Genomic DNA, 22,044 nt, shown 5'->3' on the forward strand with positions numbered 1-22,044 from the left:
TGAGAGTCCTTCATTAAACATGACATTGAAGCCCTTCCCTTCCCTTCTCTCCCACCCCTCCCTCCCTGAACATTAATCATTTCCCGCTCCTTTCAAAAAATAGCCGAATTTCATCATTTCCATCGTAGAGATATACCGGCAACACAAAGCCTCCTTCCTGGTCAAGTAAGTTACCATGTTGGAATCTGTTAGCCCAACAAAGTCTTCTTCTGTTCTTGCCATGGTTTTGTTAGTCCTCATAATGCACAAACATATATCCTCTTCTTTATTCCCAATTAAAGCCATCTCCCAACCAGATAGTATTGACAGACATCCATATTGATCGTAAACACCATGTTTCAAGAGTGGATGGAACGTTTTACGGTTCCCTTGATTTCGTGTTATCGTCCACTGCTGTCTGGACTTGTAGGCCGATCTTCTGTGAGTGATTTCTCGCTCCGATTTCTCTTCCAGAATGCCAGACCCATTTTTAACTTGCTCCTTTTGCGACCAACACTTCGTGTGCTCGCTTTTCGATGTCGCGCCATGCTGGACTCGTCAACCTCACCATTGCTCAGTACGGTCGTTTGAACTTCTGCCTTGCTGCTCTCATGGCTGGTTGCACTGTTGCTCCCCACGCTGAAACTCGGCGTGATGTTGGGACTGCCAGGCGACAGAGGCGCGCTAGCCGCTCGTTGTCTCATCGCCTGAAAGCTATCCTTGTTGTGCGAATACTCTTCGCTCTTTTCGGACGTGTAGCTTGGAGATTCAAAGCTCTGACTCGGCGTCAACACGTCGTTTTCACCTCCATCTCCTCTTGGCGTCGGACTCGGCACTGCTGGGAGAGCAGAATGCGTCTGCCTCGTATCATCAGCGCCAACTCCACGGGGTGTCTGGTGATCCGTATTACCTTTCGGAAAGCTGGATCGAGCATCCGCGTCTGGAGCAGAGTAATTCCTCTGTGGTTCATAAGTTCTAACAGGTTCGTCGTCTTTGGATGTCGCAAAGTTAAACTTTGCCAACTCTTCCCTGGACGACTCCTTGTGCTTCTCCTCCTTGAGAACTTCCACAGGCAAATCATCTGTACCAGCTCGCATAGAAACGCCCTGATCCCTCCTAGGGTCGTTGAGGGCTTGGATCGATTCGTCCGAAAGGTCTTTTAGCGACGTCTGCATTCTCGGCGTGCTAGACGAGTCGGGTGAATCGTCGGCGCTATCATGCGACGGGATTTGTGACTTTGAAGGGCCATGCTCGCCGTTAATCAGGTTCGCTTGTTTTCGGTTGAGCGCCAGAGGCTCAGTTTTTGTTACAGATAGCCGTCGGGGTGTGCTATCACCTTCAGTCACAGCGATGCCTGCAACAGCAGCCAACGACGACGACGAAGAATCCTCCCGCCGCTGTTCAACTTCGCCTCCTCGTCCCCTTTGCGAATCATTCCGCTTGTCTGGAGAGACCGGTCGGGCGCGAAGAGGAGAAGAGGGAAGATGTGAATGCTCAGGCGTACTGCGACGGCCTACCGGACTCTGGGTCCTGGGACTAACAGCACCATTGTCGGTGAGACTGGTTTTCTTCTTGAAGGAGGTCTGCATTTTCTTCTCATGCTCCGCCCTTGTGAACCAGACTCCTTTATTAGTCAATATCTCGTCGGCAGCGAACCGCATAGCAGGCATGATGTCGGCGACATTCGCAAAAAGTGGATGAGCGAAAATGGTCATGAAGCCGATTTGTCCATTTGCCAGCTTCAACATGTTTCCCAATTCTGGCGGGCCTCCGAAAAGTGCAGTTTCCATTCCCACGGCAGCTTCCATTTCTCCTTGATGGGCGAATTCTTTCTGGAGCAGGTGTGTCCATTTCTCGGCCACAGCCCACGGTCGTGCCTGAAACCGTAAGTACGTCATTTCACGGAAGAATCCATCACTTGAGACTTACCACGTTGCTGATATCGGCACACTTGATCAGCAGTCCACAGGTCAAAGTGCGAGCCCACTCGATATCTTTGGGTGCCCAAAGGTCGGTCCCGCTTTCACTTTGGTGGATTTTCTCCTGCAAGTTTCCGAGCTTTCCCATATAATCTGCATGCACTCCCATGTCGGTGGCCAAGATTGTGTCAATCATGAGCTTGCGGAGCACCTTATGTTGGAACGCCGCAGGCCAGTGCCTTCGAAGTATCTGTGAATAGGCTGCGCAATGGAATGCTTCTAGCACTGATTGGTCGTTGTACAGCTGGGCGAGAGGGGCATTCAACTTGACGAGGAACATGTTGTTGACTCCAGGGTGACCCACATCGTGGCCGATTGCAGCGATCAACAATGTCAGGGCTTCAAAGGGTCCCAGTAAACGGGCGATTGGTGATTTCTGGTTGGCATAGGGTGGAGGTTCTGATCCGCTGGGGTACGGTGGAAGGATGCCAATTTGGACGAGAAAGTAGAAAACTGATTGGAGAACGTCGACAGCATGGCGAAAATTGTGGTAGAGGACAAACGAATTGTAGGCCACCCTACAGCCCTGCATGAAATGAAGTATGTCACCTGTGCGAATTAGCCAGTGAAAACAGTCAGCGAGGTCCTTTGGTTACCTTCATCCATGCGCCAATGTTGTGCCTCTGGCATTTTCAGCGCATGATTGAGCATATAGTAGCCAGCATAGACCAATTCATCTTCTGTAAAATCATGGCCACAAAAGCTCCACTTGCCTACCTCCGCGGCAACGACGTTCTTTCTGTGATCTTGGATATACAGATCGCGATGTTGATAATCCTCGATCAGGTTTTGTGGTTCGCAGATGCCTTTGAGCAATTTCTTGACCATGGCCTCCCGAAGGTAAGCATACGGCTTCTCGTCCTCAACGCCGACCCAAGACTGTTTGCGACCTCTTCGCGACATGGCCATAAATCCGGTTTGTTCCTTTTTGGCGTTTTTATAGATGCGATAGGCATGGACCGTCAAGCCCATAATACCAGCTTTATCAAGAGGACTGCGAACAACGTCGAGCGCGCCAGCGTCTAGACATTGTAGCATCAATCGCTCATCGATGATGTCAGAATTGTCTTTGATCTCGACAGGTTGTGCTTCAGGCCCGTAAGGAGCTCTGGATATTGTGCTCGGTTGGACTTCGTCGTCGGTTTGATCGTGAGAGTCCTTGCGCTTGGGTAGGACGATGGCGACGGGGATAATCAGCTTGACGCCTTCTTCGACTTGAAGGTCAGAAGCTATTCTGGACAAAAGCTGCAAACCGTAGGATTCATCGGACTCGGAGGAAAAGGTGATCTCTCTGCGGAGGAGGTTTGGGGAGGGAAGAGGAGAGTCGGAGGCAGGAGAGAATCTTGACTTGGTGCGCAAATGTTCATTCTTTGATTCAGAACCAACATCAAAGCAGGCGAGGATCGGGGTGCAGTCGGATTTGACTTGCTCGTGAAGCTCGGACAGTTTGGTGGAGAAGGATCTCCCGGAGGAGCAAACATAGACTAGATGTGGGAGAGTGGACCTGTCAGCTGGGGGGTAATGCGGCAACTTCTGGTCCCTGCAAACTTACCTTGGTTGAAAACACTCAGAAAGGCATTCACGTTGGTTTGAAGGTCATGCGGTAAGTCGGAGAATTCAACTTGTGAGCCTTTCCTTTGGGGAGTACTCGGTGATAAACCCTCCCGCGAGATCCATCTTTCCGTGTTGAATCTCTCATCAATGTACATTACTCGACAAGCGCCTGGATCCATTGTGCCGAGGCGAAGATAAAGATATGAAGAAAAGGGCGCTCCTTGGTGGAATCGCAGTCTTAGAGGTCCATACTGTGGGAGCTGGCGACCTTTGGTTTAGACAGACGTATTGGGAACGAAGCGGAGCGCAGCGTCGCCACCGAGACTTGAGTGGTGCAGGCGGCGTATCGGGTGATCGTGAGATTGTGCTAGGCGGAAAACAGATCCGATGAAGTTCAAATTGATATTGGGCGCGTTGTGCAGGATGTAGATGGTATGAGTATTATGCAGGGTGCTCGAGAGCTGGGAGGGAGTGCTTTATAGAGTACGGTCGTTTGTTCTCTTGGACAGAGATGACGGAAGGCAAGGCGAGGAAGGAAAAGGATTCGAGGTGAAATGGTAGGTCGAGAGACGCCTTGCGTTGGCAGCTCGATTGTCGAGTCGGCGACTACTGGCACAGAATTGAGCGGAAAAGGAAAAAGGTTACAGCTTGATCGCAGAAAACGGAGCCGTGTAGGTAGCTGTGTCGCAGGTGCCAATGGGAAATGGTAGCGAAGGGGCGGGTAGTCAATCGGTGCAACCAGGAACAACTGGAGACAAGCGAACAAGCGAACAAGAGATGATTGCAGAAGAAGGAGGTCGTCGATGGACGGTATGGAGAATGGTATCGTGGTTTGAGGCGAGGAGAGGTCGAGGTGTGGTCATAACTCGACAGGTGCAGCGGTGCAGCTGGACGAGATGAGTCGAGTGTAGCAACAGCAGTGATGGTAGCAGTAGCAGTGGCTACCTCAGGACTCGGCACTCGTAACTTCTGGGGGATCAGCACCGACAAGTCGAACGAGGAGAATGATCAGCATAGGCAGTGATAGCCGTGGGTGGACACTGGAGCGAGAGGGACTGGAGGGGAGTGGCCTGGCGCCAAATAAATGGAGACTAGAGGGAGCGAACGAGTGGGAGGGGAGGGTTCATACGACCCGTCCAGCCTGCCGAGCCTGTCCAGTGTATCCGTGCAGCATGGATGGTGGTTGGTGAGCTGCCTAAGTAGTGAGATCTCCAAGGCTTCAACTCTGCGATTGTCCAGCGCATGATCAAGGGATGAGTGTGGATGATGGTGTTTGTACTTGGAAGTGTGAAAAGCCAAATCAGATTGAATTGAATTTCAGGGTACAGCTAGGAATTGTAATCAGGTTACAACGGTGAGGATCAAGACCCAGCCAGATGCTCCAAAGGGGAGAAAGAATAACGAATAACGACTAACGATTAACCAAGTCATGGTACTGCAGCCTGCCCGCAGTAGGTAAACACACGTACAGTAGGAGCTACTGTACGGCTGATGCTAAGCTAAGCCCACACGCCCTTCGCTTTGTCGGGGGCACGAGGGGTTGGCACCAAGAATGCGGAGCCGTGCCCAATGGCAATTCAGTGGGCGATGGGGCAGAACGAATCGACGCCTGCAACTGCTTGATCAGCTTAAGCGGAATCAAGGCGGCGGACGATGGAAGGAAAAGAAGGCCAACGAGTTTCCAAACGGCGATTCTAAGCGGTAGGGATACGAGCGCCACGCCACAACCAAACCTGGCTTGATGTCCGGTCTACTTACCCTCTGTGGGTCATCCATCAGGCATGATCCCCGGCACCCGGTCATCATCACTCCCCAGTTCTTTAACTGAGAGACAGGACTTTCTCGGGTCAGAGGATACCTGGCACGCCTGGATGGAGCAGCCGCGGAGGCCATAAGTCGTTACAAAATGTGCGTCCCAAAAGTCAATTATTTCTTGTCCTCAATTAGGCACCAGGCTCTAGGCTTCAGGCTCCAGCACTTCACAAATCGATTACCGTGCATCTGCTGGAAGGATGATCAACAAAGCTGGATGATTTTCCCCTCATCCACACCTTGTTGCTTCTACGGCCCTTCTAGAATCATCAAGGGCCCTTGTACAACACACCATCTATTGAACAATCCCTGTCATCATCGTCACTCGAAGTCATATTCTCATCACTGGTCAGCCATACATGTGGAAGTCTCGCACTCTCAAGCATCGAAGCACCATCTTTGACGTTGGAGTGACCTATACCCTTGAACCTTATAGCAAAGCCCCCCCCCCGGCCCCCGGGGAGGGTGTTCCAGGCGTGTAGGATACAAGTGTCGCACAGCGCACGGCGGAGTCTCCGAAAGGCCCCGCGCCAATTATCTCAATATACCTAGGTGATGAGCCTGCACACTAAACACTGATCCATGGAATTCTGCTAGTATGTAATGCCTCTCCTGCCTGTGTACATCCGAGACGATAGATAGCTACCTATGACTGATCTACACTGCCCATCCCTAAAACAGGTGATGGGCCCTTTTTCATCAATCAATCCTTAGTCCTCAAACGGTCAGTCGTATGGGGCTCGTGACTGTAGATCACTACGTCTTGACCCTTATCTCATGAGCGTCCAATAGATGTCACCTCCCTCTGTCCCATCACCATGACGATCCAAGATATCTTTCTACCGCCTAGCTTTACGCCTTTGCGCAGTCGCAATGCTCATGCCGTGATTCATATGGCGGTGATATTTCGGGCCATTAGAGTCACCGCTGTTTAACGCGACCTGGGGTGCGCTCTCGCTCTCGCTCTCGCTCTCGCTTCACTCAAAGTCGCCATCGTTCCGCACTAGGCTCTCTCGACGCCATCACAATACTGCCCCGGCCATCAACTGGCATGGGGGAATCGGAAGTCATGACTGGGGTCATCCAGCGATGCATCGAAACAGCTGATCGTGATGCATAGCGGCGTTTCGTCACCGGTCAAGGCTAGCCGCCTGTTTGAATCTCTTAGCCAAGCCATCCGATGGGCCCTCAGGGTTGGAAATATCATCGGTTGTATCCAGAGACCAAGTACGCTTCAAGGGCCGCTCACCATAAGATTCGAGTATAGCCATCAACGTTCCCCATCCCGAAGATTCTGTCAGATGGACTGCGTCTACTTTGTCGCCACGGGTCGCAACCTTGCACAGCAGTTTTTCCTCATCCTAATCACCGCCTCAGTATCGACCTCGCAGAATGTGAGCTTGCTTACCTGACTGAAAACACCCATGCCGTGCAGAAAACACAACAGGTGAAAATCCGAGACAGCGTCGATGTTGGATCCTTTCAACTGCTTTGCAATATCTCGAGGATCTTGGCCTTGGGCCACCGCCTCGCGATGTTCGATGGGAAACTTGTCGCTCTTGAACAACGGTTTTGGACTGATTGGCATACCTGCTGTGAGTGAAACAAGCAGGTAGTCGACTGGAAAACTCGGTTTGGCGTTTTCTTGAACATTGGCTCCATACTCGTTGATACGCCGGTAGAAAACCTCGGGAATATATCGTGACCGAGTGCCGTCGACTTCATCATCTTCCGCCTGAACCAGCATCACGCTAGGTTCTGCCGAGGGCTCGACGATGTCGGCTCGCACCATCTCGACAGCAGCGTTGGATGCTTGGTAGGCATTGATGGTGATGGTTTCGTCCTGATCTCCAGTCACCACGCAGGTGACAAAGCTGGAACCAAATCGACCCGTGTCACTCCACTTGGATGCCTTAGGGTATTGTGCCTGCAAGCGCGACGCAAATGCGATTTCCAGTGATGACAGGAAGTATGAGTCCACATGCCGACGGCAGATAGCCTGACCATCACCACTCTCAGACGGCACTAGGTCGGTGAAAATAACTCCGACGCGCTCAAGACCACACGCCTGCGCGACCGCATCAATCTCTTTCTCGTTGGGCCATTCCAAAAGCGTCAGGCCATCGACTTCGCACATTTGCGGCGGTTCATAGATGGCTTCGACCACGGCTTTGGTGCCTAGTGGGACTTCTGTATATTCTTCGTACCGACCGTAGAGAAACCCAAGTCGCTGGGCTCCCGATCTCCGCCAAAAGTCAATCAGCTTGTCCACCATCTGTGCTGATGCAAATTCGACATGATCGACCATGCGGAATTCCTGAGGTTGTAACGTGATGGCACTGGGTTGACATTTTGAACAGATACCACCTGGCCACGGGGGATGGCCCGATGGGCAGTCTTTCTTCACCCGATAGTATGGCTCTGTAAGCGGAGGCATGTACGAACTCTTCAATTCTGGTTTGTTGGTAGCCGAGTTGATCTTTCGCAGGTAACTGTGAAAGGATAGATGTTTGATCTTTCTCTCTGCGAGATAGTTTTTGTCATAGGGCTCTAGCGGCTGGCAGTAATCACACATGCCTTTCGGTCCATGTCGACACATCTTCTGATCTCGGGGCCGTGACAGTTTTCCATCGAGTTTGTCTAGTCGATCGTCGAGCGCAGATTGTCTGACAGATTCCCACGGGTTCTTTATCAGAGTAGGCGATGTCACAGAGGGAATGGACAGGGGAGCAGTCTCAGGAAGAGCTATTGTTCCGTTTAACCGTCTCGGGGCGGCCGGGGCGGAGGTGGTTCCACTGTCGGTGTGGCCGTTGGATAGGTTTTCAACCTCTGAAAAGCCGAGGAAGAGTTTGTCTCCATGTCTGGAATCTGTTGTCAGAAAACCCACGAAAGCAGGAGTGGATGACCAACTTTAGCCCGACTTGATGAATTTCTATGCCTGGTAGATCGGCGAGTCTTCGTTCGTTCTCGGGATTGGACTTTGAACTGATGGGTTTGTTGCTCAGGGTAATGGAGGCGGCATCGGTATTTGGAGGGAGGTTATCGAGAATCTGGGGAGGCTTTGGTCAACGAGGTACATCAAAGGACTGGTATAACCCATCTTACCTGACCAGCCAAGGCAGAGAATCTTGTGTTGGGTTCGACGTTCAATCGAAATTGGCCCCATTTTGACTCAAATCTTAACAACATAATCTCCAATTCAACAGGCAACGTAAGGCCGGGTATTTGAGGATAGGCAGATAGCAGGACGTGGAGAGATAGAGGTGATGAGTTTGGCAACGCAGGAGAGACGTTCAGGTCATTGTGTTGGAGGAATGCGGGAGAAGGCGATGGCAACTTGTACAATGTCACTGGCTCTGCGGCGAGGGCAGTTTGGTCGAGGCCGGGGAAAGGCTAACAGTCGACGAATGAGGCTCTATGAGGTTCTTCGATAGGCAAATGGACGAAGTGGTGGCAACTGGTTGGTGTAAGAGTTGATGTCGGTTTCTTAGTGTGTCGTGTCGTTGGAGAATAGAATCAGTGGTAGGCGGAAATCAAGTTGCGTCATTCCTTTGGTGGACAGGCACGCCAGGCACGCCAGGCAAAGCACAAGCCGAGGGGTGATGGTTGTGTCCGCAGACCCTGGAGTGCCACTGTGTGCGTCCCTGGTGCTTAGACAGCCCAGCGATAGGTACCTGCTTTTAACTAAACGCACGCTTATTAATGGGGTTCTCATTAGTGTGGTCGTGCATCCCTCTCTGTAGTTTATGCCTAATAAGCACCTGACTGTAAGTGAAGAACGGAATACAGGGATATTCATACTACTTCCTTAGGTACTTCAAGAGTTCTGTGTATGTGCTGCTGAATGCCCCAGTACCGATAATGCAATGGAAAGTTCAAACACTAAAGTGCATCCCTGTGTGCTATAGAGTACCTCCGTGGTCTTTTGAAGCCATTTTCGATTTTGCCGATGCCAAGATAGCGCCAAGTCAATGCTGCTCCAAATATAAACAAGCCCCAACAACCGGCCTTGGCAAGTCATTCTGTCTGACCACGCTTCTTTTGGCCAAAGAATATTCCTTTTCTTTACCGGAACGACCACGGAACGGAATATACACCTAAATTTACGTCTTTCCTCCATGCACATTCAAAGCTATAGCCCTGGCCTGTTCAATTACACGATTTTGTCTAATGCAATAACGTCGCTGTCTTCAACGATCATCATTAATGTATGCTGGTGACAGTATTTACGGAGATGTATGAGAAAAGTTTCAAGCAAATAGATGCACCTTACACCCCGGTTGCAGGATCAGCTTTCCATGGCTACTCTTGTCATGGAAGTTTCTCACGGCCAGGACTCAATCCCCTCTCAATCCCGCGAAACTAGAAACATCCAAGTGTAGCGATTCATAATGCTCGCGAAATCTAAAGGAGAAATAGTCGTGCCAGGCATTCGGCAAGATCATCGTCAATCGATAGAAAATCGCCATCAACCGTCTGATGAAAGTGGAGAAACTTGCAGGCGCCGAATCGACAATTGTAAAATACTCGTCGCTCCCTCTGGAATGGACAGAACAAAGTTCGTACTTCAAAACACCTACTTTAAAAGTCTCTCTGCACGATTAAAAGCACTGGCGTTTCGGCAATGGCTAACCATGCAGATGCATGAATAGTCCCAAAGTCGATTGAGAAACACCTCGTGGCATCATGTACCGAGAAGACCATAGTTCCATCACCAGCTGCCCATACAGGAAGGTGAACGCACTACTCGTGGAATTAAATCGGGAAGCGAAGAAGCCAATCCCAGCAGCTAGAGATAGGCTTCTTAACAAAACAATTGGACTGCGCTTGCCCAGTCACTCCTTAACCACAGCGCTGCCGGCGCTCCTTGTACCTGCCTTTCTCTCCTGGTTCTGCGTAATTTCAGAAATGTTATTTCCCAACTGCGAGCGAAAATGCCGTATCCCACCATGGTGTTTGAAACATAGCATAAGCTGGTTTCCAATAGCATCCACTAATTTACCATCGGGTTGAATTTTGATTGAAGGGTCGATACAGAGTGGTGTGGAGGATTCTAGAATTTTAGGCAATGACCCACTTCGTGGGAGCGCCTTTCTTAATTTGGTTAGAAACATGGTTAAGAATACTTCCAATCATTATCGAGGATGTTTGTGGACTCTGTAATTTATAGCATCATATTACTTCGTAGTTCGATTGCCCTGTCATTTGACGTATGTCTCCCGGAATTTACCCTAGTTCCCGTGTTTCCCCACTTTCCACTTTGCGCTAGGCTGAGACCTGCTGTGGAAAACTCGACACGTGGCTTTAGATTTGATAATCCGCTTATGGCGAGGACAAATCGATATTCCATCCTATTGACTCGTCACCATAATCACCATTCAGACTTGAAAAATGTACAAAGATGTTGAATTGATTCTTCAGGAGGAAGCCCAAGATGAAAGAGAGTCCGTAAAAATCCCAGTGTCGTCTCATGTCATGTCAATTGCGAGCCCCGTGTTCAATGTCATGCTCCAACCTAAGGTCTTCGAAGAGGGAACAAATCTTGCAGGCCAAGGTTTCGTTCAAGTGTCACTTCCTGACGACAATCCACAAGCTATGGCTATTCTCTGCAATATTTTCCACCTAAAAGCTAGTAATGTTCCAATGGCAAACATAACTGTTGATCTCCTTGGTGAAATAGCCACACTAGTGGACAAGTACGACTGTGCAGAGGCTATACAGCCGTGGCCAGAACTATGGTTGCAACAAGAAAGCATACAATCTAATTTGAAACGGGATATATCCTTTAACTTTGAAGAAGCAGCAAGGTGGACGTATATCAGTTGTCACTTGGGATATGAGGAGCTCTTCGAAAGATCTACATCGACGATATTTAAATTGGTGAGCTTGGATGATATGGAAGAAGGACAGAGCGAACCCTTCGCAAACTTGTCTCAAATCATACAGGGTAAAGTAGATGAATGACCAAACCGGCCCTGGGATCTAATATATCAATCTAGATGAGATGAGATCCAACCACCAGAAAGCCATCGACCGATTTCGCCGAATGACTGTAAACACACCACTCGATTTGAAGCCCACCCTGTCTATTTCAGGGAAAAGGCACCACCGAGGTGGGAATATGTTTGACACTAATTAATGGCACCTACGACACTATCTTCAGGGCTGGGAAGGAAGCCAGTGTCTCCGAAGCGCTGATAATTGCTGGGTGATATGTGGTATGCGTAATTTTGCTCACGCAGTAGGTATTTTTCAAGGACGTCAAGGCAAAATGTAGATAATTCGCTGAAGATACCGGCCATTGGATTCACTGCAATTTGCGAAACCTCATAAGTGCAGCGAAGTGGGAAATTCATATATGCCGAATCTTGGTGTGGCATTACATGTGGTGTTTATCACGTGTGTGAACATAGTGCTCGTACAGGAAATGCTGTCTGCCCCGATTTGCAAGCCCAGGTTTCATTCGTGGCCATCGAGTAAAGGAGACTTTAGAAAGGCAGGTATAAACTGTTGTTTCAGGAAATGAGATGCTTAACTATCTAAATTCTAACTGGAGCCCCAGGGCACTAAATTACAATTATACCACCATTCCTAATAGGGGTGGCTGTCATTTCACAAGGTTATATCATAAACGAGCTGAGGGACACAAAACTGGGCCATCTTGGTCACACGAAACTGTGAGGGATTCTACAGAGAGGTAGCGTAAACGGCGGAGTAAGTAGATAAGTAAACGTTCTATTCTATCCGGGCCTTGTAGGCCGTACTCTAATAAGAACTCAAAGCCATAAGGATGCGAAGAGCCTACGCATCAGGTGCGCTGATGATAAGACCCCGCTCCTTGGCGCTCTGAGTGCGAGGTGGTGCAGCTATACGGCGGAGCGTAGGGCTCTGCCGTAACAGAAACATCCAAACAGGGAACGAATGTGGCCGAATTATGGGCCTCGACTCAAGGCTCACATTTCCTCAGGCAGCAGCATCAACACCTCAGGGCGCTTAGATGTCGCTCAGCCACGCCTCAGGATTGCTTAGTCACCACTCAGATTAAGCGGCAGGTTGCTCAGGTCCGCAAACGGAAATGGCCTTTGCTTTGGCTAGTTTTGACCAAAGAATAAATCGCTATACTTGGCAACCACTCCGCTCCAGATCCGACTATCACACCTTTCTTGCTATATCACACTCACTCACAGGCACCAAGCCCGAGACACCAAGCATTCCTTTACCAAATACCAATACCAGCCCTCCCTCTCCTCTGCAGCCCTGCCTGGTGGCAGCGCCCTGGCAATCAGGTGACAAATCAAGAGATGGGAGCAAATATACACGTACAGGCAAGGCCAACTGCGCCTGTCTCTACTAAAGGGCTGCCACAGCCCAACACTTCTATAGAAGACAGAGCCAAATATACAATCGTTACTGCCTCAGTTCCTATCACTCCCGTGAAGATATCACTCCATACAAACCCCACTAAAGGAGTCGTGGCCGACTCCAACAGGAGCAGATGACTCGCTGAACCATTTCGGAACAACACGTCGTTAGCTGCGTATGATATACTTCGAGCTATGACTTAAGAGAAGTCTTTGGATAGGCGATTGTCTATGCTCCATATAGCCCTAGACTCATCGAACAATAAATCGCGTTATATAGTTACAGCCATAATGTTGCTTCCCCATTGCTTGGGGTGCTCTCTTAGCCGCCTCCCCTTCCCACGGAACCTGCTAGGCATTGCCTGATCTTGAATATATTCACCTATTCTTCGTTGATAGTCTATATCAACCTTCACGGAGCGTTACAATCCCCACTCACTGCTCGAGTTGATTCAGACCGCATTGACTGTGCCAACAGCATTATTCTCGACTTGAACAAGCTCTTGCTTATCTTCAACAATACCCTGTCCATCAGACGTCAAGTGCACGTCCACTTTAGCCCGAACAGAGCCCCAATTTCTTCCATAGGAAGGCCTTTTGTCTCGGGATTGTACAAATAGACTACGATGAAGCCGATGAGACGCTGGCCAGCGTATACTATAATTAAGCCGCACTTACTGTGATTTTGTTAACAAGCTCTCTTTTGCTTAGCTTAAAGTGCCAGTGTTGGGAGGACTCGGATCCTGCGGATCCCACATTCGAGCATGATACTAAAAACCTCCCCTAGTCTAGAGCAAGAAACACTCCTTCGCAGATTCAGTTTATATGAAAATATACCATAGCACAATCGTTTCAGCTTGTGATCATCGATTCTCGAGCTCCTTCTCATCGGCCAAGACCGTCGCCTGAGTTTCGGCGTCAACTTGTTGAATCTTGGCGGCCTCCAGAAGTTCCATATTGATAATCTGTGTCAAGTGCTTTAGTACTACTTCTCATGGTCGCACAACAGGGACGAAGATTCATCATTCTGGATCAGACTCACCGGTCCCACAAATGTCTTTCTCTTGCCAGAGAACCACATGATAACAATGATCAAGGCACAACCGGCGACAACGACAGAAACATAATTCATGTCCTCGACCTCTGCGGGCAAGAATGTTGGCAAGCAGAACAATACTGTGTACAAGCAGACCCAGCACACACAGAAGATGTTGCAGAAGGGTCCAAAAATCTTGCCCAGATTGAATTGCCTTGTATGCGGAAGGACCTTATCTCGACCCCGGAAGAAAACGATGCCTTGTGGAATCGCATATGTGACATTGAGCGAGAGGATCGACATCGAGATGAAACTGTTGAAGGCTGTTGTGGATCCAACGTAGATGGCACCGTAACAGGCAACGAATATGCTTGAAGCAATCGTCGCATTAACGGGCATTTGGAGGGTGGGGTGGATCCTTGCAAAGGTAGATGAGTACGGAAGTCCGTTGTCGCGAGCAAAAGCCCAAGTCAGACGCCCTGTGGCTGCTACGACACTAACGACCGAACCAAAGTAGATGACTAGAAGCCATACGGCAAGGAACGTGGCACCTGAGCGGTTGTTCAACGCTTGTTGATAGACTTCGAGGATGGGGAAGGTGGAAGATGCGACGGCGTCGAGATCGTTGGTCGAGAAGAGGAACGCCAGAGTCCAGGGGATGACGCTGACGGCTGATATGCCCAGACTGAGCATCATTGTTCTGGGAACACCTTTGCCCGGGTTCGGAATTTCCTTGTTCTTGTCAGCTTGGAGCTCTCGGCCCTCTCACAGCCACTGAAACCTACTTCTGCGATATGGGATGCACCATCCGTGGCAATGTACGCATACATGCAGGTCCCAACCCCCAGGATGAAAGAGACACCGTCACTCCACCCAGTGACGTTGGTTACCTCGGTGAACACGACCTTGGCTGGCTGTTTGGTGTCACTGGCCGAAAGTACAGTGATGAAGAAGACAATGCAGCCAGAAACGCTGATCAGGAAGAATCCAATCTCCGTCTTCGGCAGCTGTCGTGGGAAGAGGACGACAACGGCAGTTGCGAGAGCCTGGTACAAAATGTACATCAAGTATATCTGCCACTGCGTTGCGACATAGTTCTCATGCCAGAACCCTGCGATCGCGGCCGTGATCTGGGCACAAACGACGGTGGCACTGGCCGTGAAGAGGCAATAGGCGATGACAGAGAGCCAACCCATAACGAAAGCAACGCTCGCCCTTGTCTTCCCCGATGAGACCATGAATGCGAAATGGTATTGTCCTCCAGTCGAGGGAAACGCGGAACTTAGCTCTGCCAGTCCGGCAGCTGTATGGTGGTTGTTAGCACGCATCCAGCGAACGATTTCAAGCAGGTTGCGCCGTCTGGAAGTGATCTTACTGATAATCGAGCAGGCAATCGAGGCAACGATCAGGCCCCAGAATACATATGGCCCACCGCCCGCCAGCAACGGGTATGGGAAGGTAGCTGAGTACCCGATCCATGCGCTTGTCAGAAGGAAGGCGATGGCCAGAGTTGAAAGCGTAGAGAATTGTCTGGGGAGCTCTCCCCTGTGACCCTGAGCCCGGAGTTCGAGCTCATCGGCGGAAATGATAGCCTCTTGCGAGTTTTCAGGCTGCACTGTGTGCTCTTTGAGAGACAGTGGTGAGTCGCTCATCTTTGCTCTACTTGACACAAAAATATGGCCCTGCTCTATGGGAAGAGAGAAGGGAGACTGAGAAAAGAAAGGGTGAGAACGTTCGCTTTAGCATTGTTGCTTGATTCTCCTGTCACCTATATTCCCCTACCTACATTGAGATCTGTCCCGGGTTGTATACAATGGAGACGCCAGAATACTGCTGTGGCCAATCATGAGGTGCCAATTGATGAGGCTGTCTGATTGGAGATCTCTTTTGTTATCCGCCGTCGACGGGGAAGATATCAGAGGAATCTTATCTGGAACCCATATTCTTGATAAGATTTTTCTCTGCCGGCTCCATGGGAGTGGTGCGCGGGTCAGACGCCAGGATGTGTTTTGTTCTTTGCGGCCGTGCTCTGCTACCCTTTGTATCCACATCGGACGCTTATCGCGCAGTCCGAAACAATCTCGATTCGCTTATCCGCCGTCGAATACTTTTTCCACTGCTTGAAAGTATACCTGGGCCGACAATGTGGTAGACATTGAGCAGCGAACCATGAGCCAAGGATGCCACAGTGCATGCTCGTCGAGCTATGGATATAGGAGGTGAGGGAGGGCCCTGCTCACTTCGTCAGTCGAACGTTGTATCTCCTTTACGAGAGAGCGTTGCTTGAAGTAAGGCGCCATGATTTCATTCTTCGTCCTGCTTCCCGTAGTGGGTGCTCTGGCACTCGTTTCATCCGTCTTCTACAAATCACTGGCATTGAAAGATATCCCTGGTCCATTCATCACAAGATTCACAAAGATCCCTCTCCTCTACCAGACGATCACTTTGAACAGAACTCGACACATCCACCATCTACATCAGAAATATGGTCCCCTGGTGCGATTGGCTCCCGACGAGATCTCTCTCAACCATCCACCGTCCGTCGGTCCCATCTACAACTATGAGAAGACGCATTTCTACAACGCCTTCGAGGCATACGGGGCGAAGAATATGTTCAGTACGCCAGACCGTGCGAATCATAGCTATAGGCGAAAGCACCTCGGCGGCGAATACACCAAGGCGTACATAATTCGACCGGAGAATCTGGCCGTCATCTACGATCGAGTCAAACAGATGATCAACAACATCTCAGAGCACAACGCTGTCGACGTGTTCTATCTATTCAATTACATGGCCCAAGATGTCATCTCGGGGTTCTTCTTCGGCAACCAGAACGGAAGCCAACTGCTCCAGGGCAAGGACACCGAAGTGTTCGATGCCTGGCACATGCGAAGACACACCTTCCACTGGTTCGCCGAGCTCCCCAACGTCACGAAGCTGCTGTACTCGTCGGGTATCGCGTACTTGATGCCAGGCTGGAAGGATGCCGAGGCCGGAGAGCACATCATCAACAAGATGACCAACAAGTGGATGGACAAGTGTGATCCGGAGAAGGCACACCTCCTGACCAAACTGATGAAGACAGAAATGTCGCGCGAGCAAATCTCGGCAGAAGTTATGGACCACATGGGCGCCGGGCACGAGACGACAGGCACAACACTCACGTTCATGATTGACCACCTCTCCAAAAATCCCGAGCAACAGCGAAGGTTGCATGAGGAACTCAAGACCGTCGACCTTGACAACTTCGCCGTCATCGATAAGCTGCCGTATCTGCACGGCGTCGTCTTGGAGACTCTGCGCCTTTACTCGTCCATTCCGGCCTCGGAGCCGCGCGTCGTGCCGGACGGCGGCATCACACTCCTGGACAAATCCATCCCAGCATCCACCGTCATTTCCGCCCAACCGTACAGCATGCATCGACAGGAAGAGTACTTTGACCAGTGCCTAGACTTCATCCCTGAGCGCTGGGTCGAGCCGACGGCGAAAGCGAAGACGGCTTGGATGGCCTTCGGTAAAGGCACGAGGGGCTGTATAGGCCAGAACATCGCCATGGTCACGATCAAGGTTGCCGTCAGTCATTTGTACAAGACGTTTGAGACGAGGAAGCCGGCTGTGCTGCCGGAGAGGGAGAATATGGATTTCAAGGATTATTATATGATCACGCCTGTGGCGGACACCTGTTCGGTCGTCTTCCAGAAGGTGGACGAGGCCGAGAAGTGACAGGGGTGATTAGTCCTGGATATCTGTACTAGTCCTTAGTCGGACTCCGGTGGACATGAATATACTCGAGGGAACCGCGGGCTGCTAGTTACTGCAACACGATACCATGAAACCAGATGATAAGGTGCTACCGTGCTCTGTACCTAAGGTTGGTGCGAGACAGCGGGCCCGATCCAAAGATAACTAGGTTGAGGTTCAATAACAAGGAATAACCCACACACCCAGGTCCGATGCTCGGGGACTAGACCAAGGTGAACAGCCTCAACTACTAGACTACCCGGCCCGTCAAGGGCTTGTGCATCTCAAAATGTTGATACGTTCTTGAATTGGTGAAGAGTTCATGAAGAATTCGTTCTACATTCTATCCAGGAAGATATATTTGGTTACATCTTGTGACCACGACCAACCGTATCACCGCGCCACAAATTCCAACGGACAGCTCAGCGCATACGGCACTCCACTAGTCAGCTGGTCGTCCATGCGCATAGACTCCTCGGTGACCCCAGGCGTTAGCCGCGTCGTGTAGTGCATGTACACTGCGGCAACGATCAGCTTCATCTCGACCATGGCGAGATTGTGGCCCAAGCACATGCGCCCGCCAGAGCTGAAGGGCCAGAAGTAGTTGCGCATGGCCGCCAGATGCGCGGCGTCCTCCGTCAACCATCTTGCAGGGTCGAAGAGGTCCGGGTTCGGGAAGACTTCTTTCACCCGGTGCAGACTGTACGACTGGCACCCGACGGTCGTCCCGGCAGACACGGCATGGCCAGCGATCACGGCGCCCGTGGGAGGTACGATGCGGAACAGCGTCATTGGCACTGGTGGCCTCCAGCGCATGGCCTCGTGGATCACAGCGTCGAGATATGGGAGTCTGTCGAGCATGGCGATGGGCGCGGTTCGCGTCACGGGATCGAAGGCGTCTTTGATGCTCGAAAGTTCAGCGAAGAGCGTGTCTTGTACGTGTGCGTACTCGGGCGTCGAGATGCGCCACATCAGGATGCACATGGCGTCGCCGGTCGTGTCGACGCCTGCGACCAGGTGGTCCATGCACTCGGCAGCGATGGCGGGCTCATTGTTAGGGATCTCCCGGAAGAGCTTCGCGCACGCTGAGACGGTGTCTTTGTTGGCTTGATCGCGACGGAAGGCTGAGACGCTGTTTTCACCGTAGTCGTTTAGCCGGCTGCCGCGGACGTGGAATGCCGTGCTGTGACCGCTGAGCTTGCGCATGATAAACGTCATCTGCGACTTGAGCGACATCATCCAGCCGAAGTAGTGTAGCATGTACAGACGTGTGCGGTGCTTGACGCCGGAGAGATCGTAAACGATCCCTCGGTGTTCTGGAGTCGACAATGTCTGTGTGCCGTAGATGCCATAAAGATGATTGGTGATCGCGCTAAGAAGAGGTCAGGCTCACAGCTTACAAGAAAGAGAGAGAGAGGTTGAGCATACTCAAGTGCGTAGTAGTGTAGCCAAGTGTAAACATCGAGAACGGGTCCTTGGACAGTCACTTGCTTCATAAAAGCCGAAGCGTGCTCGCGGACTTTGTTAGCTACGGACGGCTGCATCACATAGCTCTTGGTGTATCGATCTGCAACAAGCCTCTTCTTGGCCGAGTGCTAGAAACAGAAGCATGAATACACTGGCAGCGCTGATGGGAAACGAGGAGAACGTACGTTTAGCTTGTCTAGACTGGTGAATGTGTTCCGCGTGTTGTAGTACACGAACAGGTCGTAAAACGAGCTCTTCGAGAAAGTCGACTTGATGCCATAAATCTCCTTCAAGCTATCGTAGCTGTTGAACGAGACTTCATCCGGCGACAGTCGCACCACTGGCCCATAGCGAGAATGGAGTTTATCGACTAGAACTGTTCTGTCACCTTTGAATTCGTGGTACATCATCCATAGCTGAGTCACTGCGGTGATTTTGGGGCCAGGAAATTTCGACAACGGCGCAAAGAAAAGCCGATACAACACAATGGCTGCGAGGGATGCGACTGCGCAGAGGAGTGCAAGCACTATCGGGCGTGACCCGAACAAAACGGCTGCCATTGCTATTCTCGATGAGATGTAGGTATCGTTCAAGGGAATTCGAGCGTCATACAAGCAAGTCCTATCCCTCATGCACCATATAAAGGGCCGTTCGTATGAGTATAGGAGATCGGTAGAGCCCCATGCACTCTTCTCGGCCACGCTAATCCGCCCATATGTGAAGTGTGGGTTGAGAGGGTGGTAGCCGGGCGTTATCAGCATGACCGACGTCGAGATCTGAAGTCCTTATCAACGGCCAACTTGAACGGCGGCTGGCTGGTCGATATCCGTGGGCTCCACTTTCGACGCCTTATCATGCACGTCCCCCGTAGGGCTGAGGCCCGGGGGATCCTTGTTGCAAACAGCTGGGTGATGAGCAGGCGAGGCAATTGATCCGCTGTCTTCAAGGCATGTGTCGTAAAGAGGCTCATGTTATTGATCGGTGTCGATCAATCTGGTTTCCCACAAATCCCATGTTTCTTTCCAGCACTGAAGACGGACGCTTTGTCCGAGGATCATTTTCAAGCGAGCATTCCTCTCTCGGCTCGCAAGCTATCGTACCTCAACACCGCCCCAAGCAGCACCTGCGCACCCAGCGCACAGTCTTCAGGACTACAGTATTCCGTGGGTGTGTGTGACAGCCCTTCTCTCGTCGGTGTGAAGATCATACCAGTTGGACATCTTCGACTGGTTTGGAAACTGTCGTGCCCCGCGCCGCTGACCATACGTTTCCATGATTTGCCGTCTTCGGCGGTCTTGGGCAGACCCGCAACAGTCTCCTCCGCGGACTCTTCGATCACGTCAATACAATCTTGGTGAAACATGACGGCTGGAGCGGCGGCCAGCTGTCTCCATTCCAGCGAGACTCCTCGCTCACTGTCTCGTGCGGCGATCGCGCTGAACGTTTGCCGGCATTCGGCTTCAATCTGGGCAAGGACGCCGTCCGTAGGATGCCGCATATCGATAGTGAAGCGGACGGTTTGCGCCATGGTGTTGATACTCCCCGGGATTGTCTCGACGATTCCAGTTGTGATTAACCCTGAGTGCGCTTTTGCAATCTTGTTCGATTCAACAATCATCTTCGCAGCAGCCAGAACGGTTTCTTTTCTCGCGGCCATAGGAGTGGTGCCTGCGTGGCTGTTCTCTGCCACTAACAACCACTTGGAACCATTTGTAGGCTTGTCCACCGGCGACGACTCCGATTCTGCGTCTCTCGTCCTCCAAGATAGGGCCTTGTTCGATAAGGAGCTCAAAATGTGCGGCTATGGGCTGGGCTTCGTAAGATGCAGGGATGCTACCCAAGAAGCCAATGCGTTTCTGTTCTTCCTTCATGGTGTATCGGTTGGCATCCTGGCTTGGGCTCACTTCCTGGCAGGCCCATGCGGTTTCCAGTGGAGCGGTACCAGACCATACGCCTGAAGAGACGGTGATAATTGGGAAGCGGGCACCTTCCTCACTGAACAGCCACAAGGTTAGCGTGAGCACTCAATTTTGGATGCTGGCGCCTACTTGGTCCAATTGACCATTCCAATACTTCCTTCACTTTGGTAGGCATTTTCATGGAGTGTGCGCAAGACCTCCAGGCCCGACAGCACACCAAGTATCCCGTCGTACCGTCCGCCCGTGGGCTGGGTATCTAAGTGCGAACCCATCATGACAGGAGGTGCTGTCGAATTCTTCCCAGGTCGGATAGCGAAGATATTGCCCATTTGGTCGACGGTGGTCTTGCAGCCCAGTGACTCTGCTTCTGTCACGAACCACTGTCGAACAGCCTTGTCAGCGGCATTGAGCGCTAGACGAGCCATGCCCGTCTCTGTCTCGTGTCTGAGGCAACTTTAGCATGCTATTATAGATCGCGATGTATTCGAACTCACGTTCCATAAGGATGTGCCTTTCCAAATTCACATGACTCGTGGAGCGAAGACATCAGTCTGCTGCCGTTGATCTTCAGACTAGACACATCTTGTGCAGGAGCGGTCCTTGATTTCGCGCCTTGGAGGACTTCCTTGCGTTCATTGGTAAGCTGCATCGCAATAGATTACTCTGTCCGTCGTGGAACCAGACACGTAGGTGCAATGTTTGTAAGGCAAGCCTGTCAGAGGTTTCAATTTAACACGTCTCAAGACAGTCTTCTCCACATGGCGAAACTTCCAGGCGAGCCTCAACTTGCCAAGGGACGCTCGACGGCTGGGAACGATCAGAGCCGGCGGTGAGCCTAGACCCCGATTGCAACTAGAGCGAGGACTCAACGGCCATCAGTCCAGCCGCGGGAGCAGAATGACCACGGCTGCTGCGGCGAGGCTGTAGGAATCTTGTTGCCAGCAGCCAAAAGTTCGCACCACCGTCAGGGTGGCGTAACAAAAAATTACAGTTGGCCGTCGGCCAATGGTACGAGCCCCATATGTCGCGCAAAATTACCGGTAAAATTTCGTATCGAATCTCCGCAGCCAGCAGGATTCAGGCTCGGGCGTCAAATTTACCTGCCTAAACGATACTCTTAGATGCTCTGCAACGCCCCAGCTATCTCCGAAGACATCATATAGTGCTCGTCCGTTCCCGAGTCTTGAGGCGAACCC

At 51.1% G+C, this 22,044-nt stretch overlaps 4 protein-coding genes across 8 annotated transcripts; all 4 read right to left on the reverse strand.

The window, feature by feature from the left end:
- Positions 1–36: 36 nt before the first annotated feature.
- PV10_08712 lies at positions 37–4,661 on the reverse strand. 2 transcript variants are annotated; one of them, XM_016373772.1, is made up of 5 exons: positions 3,511–4,661; positions 2,555–3,442; positions 1,909–2,507; positions 890–1,856; positions 37–836 (listed from the first exon to the last, which is right to left on the reverse strand). In XM_016373772.1, the coding sequence occupies exons 1-5, from the start codon at positions 3,689–3,691 to the stop codon at positions 781–783; spliced, it is 2,691 nt and encodes an 896-aa protein (XP_016220683.1). In that variant the 5' UTR covers positions 3,692–4,661; the 3' UTR covers positions 37–780. The 2 variants fall into 2 exon arrangements, with proteins under 2 accessions (XP_016220683.1, XP_016220682.1); XM_016373771.1 differs by having other exon boundaries at positions 37–1,856.
- A 1,215-nt stretch (positions 4,662–5,876) lies between these two features.
- PV10_08713 lies at positions 5,877–9,177 on the reverse strand. Of its 4 annotated transcripts, XM_016373774.1 has the most exons (5): positions 8,430–9,177; positions 8,235–8,374; positions 6,733–8,185; positions 6,574–6,685; positions 5,877–6,475 (listed from the first exon to the last, which is right to left on the reverse strand). In XM_016373774.1, the coding sequence occupies exons 1-5, from the start codon at positions 8,511–8,513 to the stop codon at positions 6,468–6,470; spliced, it is 1,797 nt and encodes a 598-aa protein (XP_016220685.1). In that variant the 5' UTR covers positions 8,514–9,177; the 3' UTR covers positions 5,877–6,467. The 4 variants fall into 4 exon arrangements, with proteins under 4 accessions (XP_016220685.1, XP_016220684.1, XP_016220687.1 ...); XM_016373773.1 differs by having other exon boundaries at positions 5,877–6,685; XM_016373776.1 differs by having other exon boundaries at positions 6,574–8,185.
- Positions 9,178–17,855: 8,678 nt separating this feature from the next.
- On the reverse strand, positions 17,856–19,690 carry PV10_08714 (uncharacterized protein; the record flags this gene model as incomplete). Its single annotated transcript, XM_016373777.1, has 3 exons — positions 17,856–18,834; positions 18,891–19,057; positions 19,115–19,690. 3 exons carry the CDS (start codon positions 19,688–19,690, stop codon positions 17,856–17,858), a joined length of 1,722 nt encoding a protein of 573 aa, XP_016220688.1.
- Positions 19,691–19,989: 299 nt separating this feature from the next.
- Positions 19,990–21,497, reverse strand: PV10_08715 (uncharacterized protein; the record flags this gene model as incomplete). The annotated part of the gene is made up of 4 exons (XM_016373778.1): positions 19,990–20,597; positions 20,656–20,924; positions 20,978–21,292; positions 21,343–21,497. 4 exons carry the CDS (start codon positions 21,495–21,497, stop codon positions 19,990–19,992), a joined length of 1,347 nt encoding a protein of 448 aa, XP_016220689.1.
- Positions 21,498–22,044: the final 547 nt, after the last annotated feature.

The sequence above is a fragment of the Exophiala mesophila genome (assembly GCF_000836275.1).
Source record: "Exophiala mesophila strain CBS 40295 unplaced genomic scaffold supercont1.6, whole genome shotgun sequence".
NCBI lineage: Eukaryota > Fungi > Ascomycota > Eurotiomycetes > Chaetothyriales > Herpotrichiellaceae > Exophiala > Exophiala mesophila.

Bases quoted from the DNA above. Each gene is read 5' to 3' on its own strand.
- PV10_08712 (XM_016373771.1), bottom strand. From the start codon at position 3,691: ATGGATCCAGGCGCTTGTCGAGTAATGTACATTGATGAGAGATTCAAC. The intron at 3,443-3,510 runs GTAAGTTTGCAG...TCCCACATCTAG, and splicing joins TCTGAGTGTTTTCAACCAAG to TCTATGTTTGCTCCTCCGGG. The intron at 2,508-2,554 runs GTAACCAAAGGA...TAATTCGCACAG, and splicing joins ACATTGGCGCATGGATGAAG to GTGACATACTTCATTTCATG.
- PV10_08713 (XM_016373773.1), bottom strand. From the start codon at position 8,513: ATGTTGTTAAGATTTGAGTCAAAATGGGGCCAATTTCGATTGAACGTC. The intron at 8,186-8,234 runs GTTGGTCATCCA...AACAGATTCCAG, and splicing joins ATTCATCAAGTCGGGCTAAA to ACATGGAGACAAACTCTTCC. The intron at 6,686-6,732 runs GTAAGCAAGCTC...GGCGGTGATTAG, and splicing joins GCATGGGTGTTTTCAGTCAG to GATGAGGAAAAACTGCTGTG.